At 38.8% G+C, this 9,208-nt stretch overlaps 1 protein-coding gene across 2 annotated transcripts in view; it reads left to right on the plus strand.

Annotated features, from left to right (window-relative positions):
- The window catches only part of LOC110455390, a 31,150-nt gene that overhangs the window by 15,368 nt on the left and 6,574 nt on the right, over positions 1-9,208 (plus strand). The window contains exons 19-22 of one of the 2 annotated variants that reach the window (XR_002463440.1): positions 181-273; positions 1,683-1,785; positions 3,886-4,013; positions 7,935-8,018. Coding sequence is in view for 1 of the 2 variants with exons in the window: in XM_021505499.1 (XP_021361174.1) it covers positions 181-273; positions 1,683-1,785; positions 3,886-4,013 (324 nt within the window). In the remaining variant the exon portion in view is untranslated. The remainder of the gene's footprint in view (positions 1-180; positions 274-1,682; positions 1,786-3,885; positions 4,014-7,934; positions 8,019-9,208) is intronic. The other variant, XM_021505499.1, reaches the window with a different exon arrangement.

A 9,208-nucleotide genomic window follows, 5' to 3' on the forward strand; every position in this document is an offset into this window, starting at 1 on the left:
TTTTCATCTGTGAAAAGTTTAATAGTAAATATAAGATTTTCTGAAATCATGTCTGAAATCTTTAAAAAAAATCCCCATTACTGAGATGGTATATATTTTCTTTGTGATTGAAGATTTAGGGACATTATTATGGATAATTTAATGATATAGTAGATTTGTCAGTACTTCCTTGTGTTTCAGTCACCACAATCCAGATGGACTGACGGCCCTGTGGGTTGGAAATGTCCTTCCTGACAAAGTTGATGACAAAAGACTTTTTAGAATATTTTCAAAGTAAGTAAAAAATAATATTAGAGAAATGAGAGAAAGAAATGACAAATCCATTTTGTTACTTGCAAGATATTCTTGTTAATATATTGATGACAAATGTGTTGTTTTTGACCATATTGCAATGCATTTAGGGCTTATGGTTTGGTAAAGCCTGTCTGTCTTGCAAATAAGGGGGATGTCCTAACCCATTGAAATTCAATAAATTCATTCTAGGTGCTCCTTATTTTGTTGTGAATTATAATTAGAAAGTAATAGATTGTTGGAAAACAAAGACATGAGCTCTGCTTCCTAAATTTGGAATGATTGTCTGCCGTCCCTGTCTGCACTATGGTTGTAATTGGTGGAAGTCAGTCTTCAGGTAACTTCATGTCTGATAGCCAATAAACTGGCATGGTTTATCCTAGGTACACCACAGAAACACTGGTTTGGGACCCTAGATTGAGGTCACTGTCAACGAGCTTCAAACTCTGTAGATATGTGTGAATCGGGGAGGGGGGATTTATGAAACCCCTGATTGGAGTTTAGTCTTATGACAGTTGTGTATCTAATATGCTGAGCTCATGTGATGCATCATATGCTGGGTGAGACCTATGCATTTTGTTTGAATGACCTGGTTTTAGAATATTGTTTATGGTCATCAGTCACCAAGTCAATATATGTCCTACTTGAACCAAACTTACATGGCTTGTGTATCTATGGATGCTGAGCATATGTGATGCTGCAGGTGCTGGGTCTGAGTCCTGACCTATATATTCCTCTTCAGTCCACATGTTCAGATGATTGATAAATGTCGGGCCTCATCTACACTATGATTTAGAGGGATGGTTAGGTTGTTTTACTTGTAGGTACTTATCAATGGTACACTATTAGAAACCTCCGCAGAACAAAGGTGAACTGATGTTTTACTGCACTGTCTGTCTTCCACCCATTAACAATCTCTTCAAACAATTTCTGGGACAGAATTCCACAAGATTTCACTGGTAACATCCTTAGGAAGTGATGAATCAATTAAAAGCATACAAATGAAGGGACTTGCCCCTGGGTATGGTTATCATATCAGTGAAGTAGAGGTTAATATGTCTATGTACAGTTCTGTTCAGAACAGGTATGCTGGTGTAGGTTGTACTGCTCATACCTGTTTCATGAAGAAATATGTTTAGTGCACAAAATAGGTATGTGTGTGTAGATGTTATGATCATGTGTGGATTGTCATGTCTCCGAGTAGAGATTTTGGTGACATCTTTTGCTGTAGATTGGGACTGAAAACAGACGGAATGATTTGTATGTGTGTGTAGATGTTATGATCATGTGTGGATTGTCACGTCTCCGAGTAGAGATTTTGGTGACATCTTTTGCTGTAGATTGGGACTGAAAACAGACGGAATGATTTGTATGTGATTTTTATATTACAGGTATGGAGCTGTGACTAGTGTACGGTGTCTTCCAGAAAAATATTGTGCTTTTATAAATTATAAAACAAAGGAAGCAGCTGGCAAAGCCATGCAACATTTACAGGTAAAGTCCTGAGAGTAAGCAAAGTTCTAGGAGTAAACAGAGTCCTGAAAGTAATCAATATCTCCTAAGAGTAATCAATATCTCCTGAGAGTAATCAATATCTCCTGAGAGTAATCAATATCTCCTGAGAGTAATCAATATCTCCTGAGAGTAATCGATATCTCCTGAGAGTAATCAATATGTCCTGAGGGTAAACAAAGTCCTGAGAGTAATCAATATGTCCTGAGGGTAAACAAAGTCCTTAGGGTAATCAATATCTCCTGAGAGTAATCAAAGTTCTGAGAATAATCAAGTCCTGAGAGTAATCAATATGTCCAGAGAATAATCAGTATGTCCTGAGTGTAATCAATGTCCTGAGAGTTATCAAAGTCCTGAGAGTTATCATGGTCCTGAGAGTAATCATGGTCCTGAGAGTAATCATGGTCCTGAGAGTAATCATGGTCCTGAGAGTTATCATGGTCCTGAGAGTTATCGTGGTCCTGAGAGTTATCATGGTCCTGAGAGTTATCATGGTCCTGAGAGTAATCAAGGTCCTGAGAGTTATCAAGGTCCTGAGAGTTATCGAAGTCCTGAGAGTTATCATGGTCCTGAGAGTAATCAAAGTCCTGAGAGTTATCATGGTCCTGAGAGTAATTAAGGTCCTGAGAGTAATCAAAGTCCTGAGAGTTATCATGGTCCTGAGAGTAATTAAGGTCCTGAGAGTTATCAAAGTCCTGAGAGTTATCATGGTCCTGAGAGTAATTAAGGTCCTGAGAGTTATCAAAGTCCTGAGAGTTATCATGGTCCTGAGAGTAATTAAGGTCCTGAGAGTTATCAAGGTCCTGAGAGTTATCATGGTCCTGAGAGTAATTAAGGTCCTGAGAGTTATCAAAGTCCTGAGAGTTATCATGGTCCTGAGAGTAATCAAGGTCCTGAGAGTTATCAAGGTCATCGAGAGTTATCATGGTCCTGAGAGTTATCAAAGTCCTGAGAGTAATCAAAGTCCTGAGAGTTATCATGGTCCTGAGAGTTATCATGGTCCTGAGAGTAATCAAGGTCCTGCAAGTATTCAAAAAAAATGCTCTGTTATAGTTAGTGTAATCTGCTGACAATGCCTGAAAGCGATGTTGACCCATTGTGATCTGTTGTTGTCAGTCGTGTGTTTAGGGTTTCCATTTTGAATTTAAATGCAAATATTACTGAAGGGACTTGTATGAAATTTCATATAAATGTTAAGTAAATAGTCTTGACCCAAGTGGGTTTTTTTTAGGGTTGGTCAGATATCCAAGATGGCCAACATTTTGATAATTATATATTTAACTTTAATTCCAGTTCTGTTGACAGAATTTCATTGGAATTTCATAGGAATGCTTAGTACATGGTCTTGGCATGGAGGCACAGTAGTCTAGTGGTAGGATGCCGGGCTCGTGACCGAAGGGTTGTGGGTTCGAGTCACGCCACGGCGCTGTGTTGTATCTTTGAGCAAGATACTTAACTCCGCTTGCTCCAGTCTATTCAGCTGTAAATTAGTACGTGGTTGGGCAGTGCTAGAATTGTAGAATGCTAGCTGTGAGCGCCGAAATGGCAGCACCGGCTGTATGCTCCCCAGGGAGTTGAGAAAGACAATGGCTGGTTGCAAAGGCCCCATAACCACGGATAATAATTTGTGAACTGCTTTGAGACTACCTACAAACTTGGGTTGTGATAAAGGGGTTTATAAGAACCTTGAATTATTATTATTATTAATGACAGACTTGTTATTTTTTGAGTCCAAGGTGGTGGCCTCCATGGCTGTTTTTTGAAATGCTTGTTTGAATTTAATCTCTGGTTTTACTAGAGGAATTCCAAAGAAACAATTCACCTTAAGTCTTTTAATTTTCACAGAATACATGCCCTGTAGCTTTATTTTAGATCACTTTTAAGGTAACAAGTGTGAGATTTATACCAGGTGAGCGATGCAGGTCCATTGGGCCTCTTGTTTTTGGTTACAGGGTGGTAATGTTGAGTTTGGTTACATGGCAATAACTTTTGATTTTGGACAGAAGGTAATAATGTTGATTCAGTTTCATGGTGATAATGTTGATTTTGGTCACAGGGTAATAATGTTTATTTTGGTTACAGGGTGCAGAATGCGGAGGTCAGAAACTCCTTATCAAGTTTCCCGACAATCCTATTGTTAATGGGAGTGGCCACATCACACTTAGAAAGCCCCACCAGAAGTCGTCTGGACCTGCCACCATCACAATAGGGTAAGATGTGCAGCATCATGTGTTGACCCAAACAGTAGACTGGCTTCTTAGCATGTTGCATCTTGAGTGGAATTTCTGGGCATTCAAGTGTAGATGGAGGAGCTCCACATGGGGTCACCTATTAGGTATTTAAGAGGTTCCNGGGGGGGTGGGGGTGGGGGTACACCTATTAGGTATTTAGAGGGGTTCACATGGATCTTCTATAAGGTATTGAAGCTGTCACCTATTACTAGAGACACTTCATTGTATGCTGGGAAGTGTTTGATGCAGAGTAACATTCACCCTTATTACTGTATTAAATAATGGAAAATTCACAATGTCTGTTGATAATAGTACAATGTAATGCATATATAGTAAATACAATATAACAGGCAGTATTAACATTAGGCTTGCCCCTTGGGACTTATTTCCTGAGTCACAACATTAATTATTAACTGATACTAAAAGGATTTTCCCAGAGGCTGCATTAAAGGGACAAAAAATTACAAAAAACACTTATGCTACTATGATTACCAGGGGTTCTGCTGGCTATTAGGTACCTTGTCCATGCACATATTTTGAAAATAGTTCAACCCTATAACTTTGTTGGGCATGAAGAAATGAACACACTCCTACAGACCCTTCCTGAGGTCCAGTGTTTTACAACGTTATTTTCACAAAATTAGAAATCATTGAGTGAAAGTATACATGTAATTCTACGTACAGACACAGTGACCTTGCATTGATACCTGTGAAAAATAACAGCAAAGATTCAGAGCTTGAACTTATTTGAAGCCATTCCAAAAAATGTATGGCCTTTTGGAAAGAACATGCCACTGATACAATATTGGTGCTGACATGCTGACAGTGAAGACATGCCACTGATGCAATATTTGTGCTGACATGCTGATAATGAAGACATGCCACTGATACAATATTGGTGCTGACATGCTGACAGTGAAGACATGCCACTGATACAATATTGGTGCAGAAATGCTGACAGTGAAGACATGCCACTGATGCAATATTTGGACTAATATCCTGACAGTGAAGACATGCCACTGATGCAATATTTGAGCTGACATGCTGATAATGAAGACATGCCACTGATACAATATTGGTGCAGAAATGCTGACAGTGAAGACATGCCACTGATGCAATATTTGGACTAATATCCTGACAGTGAAGACATGCCACTGATGCAATATTTGGACTAATATCCTGACAGTGAAGACATGCCACTGATGCAATATTTGAGCTGACATGCTGATAATGAAGACATGCCACTGATACAATATTGGTGCTGACATGCTGACAGTGAAGACCTGCCACTGATACAATATTTGTGCTGACATGCTGTCAATGAAGACATGCCACTGATACAATATTTGTGCTGTCATGCTGACAATGAAGACATGCCACTGATACAATATTTGTGCTAACATGCTGCCAGTGAAGACATGCCACTGATACAATATTGGTGATGACATGCTGACAGTGAAGACATGCCACTGAAACAATATTGGTGCTGACATGCTGACAGTGAAGACCTGCCACTGATACAATATTTGTGCTGACATGCTGACAGTGAAGACATGCCACTGATGCAATATTTGTACTAATATCCTGACAGTGAAGACATGCCACTGATACAATATTGGTGCTGAAATGCTGACAGTGAAGACATGCCACTGATACAATATTTATACTAACATGCTGACAGGGAAGACAAGCCATTGATACAATATTTTCGGCTAACAAACTGACAGTGAAGACATGCCACTGATACAATATTGGTGCAGAAATGCTGACAGTGAAGACATGCCACTGATACAATGTTTGTGCTAACATGTTGACAGTGAAGACATGCCACTGATACAATATTTATACTAACATGCTGACAGGGAAGACATGCCATTGATTCAATATTTTCGGCTAACAAACTGACAGTGAAGACATGCCATTGATACAATATTTTCGGCTAACAAACTGACAGTGAAGACATGCCACTGATACAATGTTTGTGCTAACATGTTGACAGTGAAGACATGCCACTGATACAATATTTGTGCTAACATGCTGACAGAGAAGACATGCCACTGATACAATATTTATACTAACATGCTGACAGGGAAGACATGCCATTGATTCAATATTTTCGGCTAACAAACTGACAGTGAAGACATGCCACTGATACAATATTTGTGCTTACATGCTGACAGTGAAGACATGTCACTGATACAATATTTGTGCTAACATGCTGACAGAGAAGACATGCCACTGATACAATATTTATACTAACATGCTGACAGGGAAGACATGCCATTGATTCAATATTTTCGGCTAACAAACTGACAGTGAAGACATGCCACTGATACAATGTTTGTGCTAACATGTTGACAGTGAAGACATGCCACTGATACAATATTTATACTAACATGCTGACAGGGAAGACATGCCATTGATACAATATTTTCGGCTAACAAACTGACAGTGAAGACATGCCATTGATACAATATTTGTGCTGACATGCTGACAGTGAAGACATGCCACTGATACAATATTTGTGCTAACATACTGACAGTGAAGAAATGCCACTGATACAATATTTGTGCTTACATGCTGACAGAAAAGACATGCCACTGATACAATATTTGTGCTGACATGCTGACAGTGAAGACATGCCACTGATACAATATTTGTGCTAACATGCTGACAGTGAAGACATGCCACTGATACAATGTTTGTGCTAACATGCTGACATTTGTCACAGGGATTCATAGGGGTCTAATATTGATTCAGTGTAACCCAAACAATATCTTTAACCTTTTGAGGTTATCATATATTTTTTTTACCTCACTTTTAACTCAAAATTACTGACCTAATTTGTTTGGGTAGTCATGTTAAGGTTTGCCATTGATTTAATATGTGGGCATGCTGATATCTTACCTGGGAATTTATTGTCAAAGCTGATAAGCAAAACATTTTAAGTAAAATATTTAGATTTTGGACCTGTTATGGAGGTTGATTGGGGGCTGCGTATATAATTAAGAAGTATGGGTGATTATGTGACAAAAGAAGAGAGTATAGTAAGATTGGCTTTGGGTGATTTAAACATCTGTGGTTAGATATTTATACCTGCTTCATCACAAGTCACTGCTTGTATTCATTTCCTTACAAGCCTTGTATCACCCACATCTTAACACAAATATGTTGCTTAATTTTCTTAATTCATGCAGGCACAGATTAATAACCCTGTCTGTTCCTGATTGCCAGTTAATGCAACTGACAACTAAATGTCTGTGTTTGTCCATGACAACTAAAGGTCTGTGTTTGTCCATGACAACTAAAGGTCTGTGTTTGTCCATGAAAACTAAATATCTATGTTTGTACCTGACAATGTCTGCTTTTTCCTGAAAAATAATGACAGCTTAACATCTGTTTTTGTCCCGGACAAATAATGTTTGTGTTGTGCCTGACAACTAAACCCATATATATTTCACTGACAACTAAATGTATGTGTCCCTAACAACTGAATTTATGTGTCCCTTACAGGTAAATACCTATGTTTGTCCCTGACAACTAAATGTCTGTCCCTGACAACTAAATGTCTGTCCCTGACAACTAAATGTCTGTTTGTCACTGACAACTAAATACCTGTGTTTGGTACTGACAACGTAATGCCTGTGTTTGTCCCTGACAACTAAATGTCTGTTTGTTCCTGACAACTAAATACCTGTGTTTTGCTCTGACAACTAAATGTCTGTGTCCCTTTAGATGATAGATACAACTAAATACCTGTTTGACACTGAAAGATGATTGATACAACTGAGTGTTCATTTTTGTCCAATCCCTAGCAACTAAATGTTTGTCCCTAGCAACTAAATGTTGTCCCAGATAGATAATTTATACAACTAAAAATGCTTGTGTTTGCCCCTGCAGATCGAGTCAATGCAGATAGCACAGAGCTGCGTCTGTACGGCCCTGAGCTGGAGAGTGTGCTATCTGCATTGGGGACACACACAAGTATGTAGTTTTCCATTTTTCTTCACTCTTTTCGCCAGTTTCTACTAATCTCAGGAATGCAATAAAATACTCCCCCACCCCAAATTAAAAACACAAAATGAAATACTGCATTATCTTAACTTTAAAAAACTAAGCATATTTATGGTTTTGTACAGAAAAAGAATTGTTCCATTTGAGCTACGCTGAGGTTGATTGTTATGGGTAAACTGAGCACATTTTATTTCTTTATAGAGACATTTTTAACGTCCGGTACTTGTACCTGATTTAATTGTTTAAAGTACATGTTGACTCAAGTGTCCCCTTCCTTTACTTGACTCTATAGACCTTCACTTTTCAGTGTTGTGACACGTGCTACTAATCTTTGCTTAGTGTTGTGATGTGTCACTTATGGTGTTGGTATTTGTCATTATGTCATGTTGTCCCTATAGATCTGGTGTAGCAGGGCCAATCCATATAACACAGCATATATATAAAGTTTGAAAATTGTATGAATCTATTGTCATGAAAGTTCAAAACCCATTTATGTAATCTCATTCACATTTGGTACTAGATTGGGTATGGATAAAAAAAAACCCATTGAAATTCAAGGTCAAATCATGGGCAAGAAATTCATATTAACGTTGCTAGGCTGCAGACTTTTGGTGGAAGGAGTTTGTTTCAGGGTGTGATGGGCAATGTCAAGGTCAGTCATGATGAATATTTTCTAATGTTGACCTTGGCATTGCTAGAGTGAAGATAAAAGGTAAACGTACACGAGGCTATATCCCCTCCATGACCTCATCCCCGTGGGACAATAAATAGCCTTCCTCTTTCCACTACTTGCTAATAGGCTTGGCAAAACATACCAATCCTCTTGCATGCACACCAGTCTGTTGGCAGAGGTCATTACCCTGTAGCTTGTCAACAGTAGTTAGTTACATTGGGAGAGGTCATACCCTGTAGCTTGTCAACAGTAGTCAGTAACATTGGGAGAGGTCATACCCTGTAGCTTGTCAACAGTACTTAGTTACATTGGGAGAGGTCATACCCTGTAGCTTGTCAACAGTAGTTAGAAACATTGGGAGAGCTCATACCCTGTAGCTTGTCAACAGTAGTCAGTAACATTGGGAGAGGTCATACCCTGTAGCTTATCAACAGTAGTTAGTAACATTGGGAGAGGTCATACCCTGTAGCTTGTCAACAGTAGTTAG

This window comes from Mizuhopecten yessoensis, unplaced genomic scaffold (genome assembly GCF_002113885.1).
Source record: "Mizuhopecten yessoensis strain PY_sf001 unplaced genomic scaffold, ASM211388v2 scaffold8213, whole genome shotgun sequence".
Taxonomy (NCBI): Eukaryota; Metazoa; Mollusca; class Bivalvia; order Pectinida; family Pectinidae; genus Mizuhopecten; species Mizuhopecten yessoensis.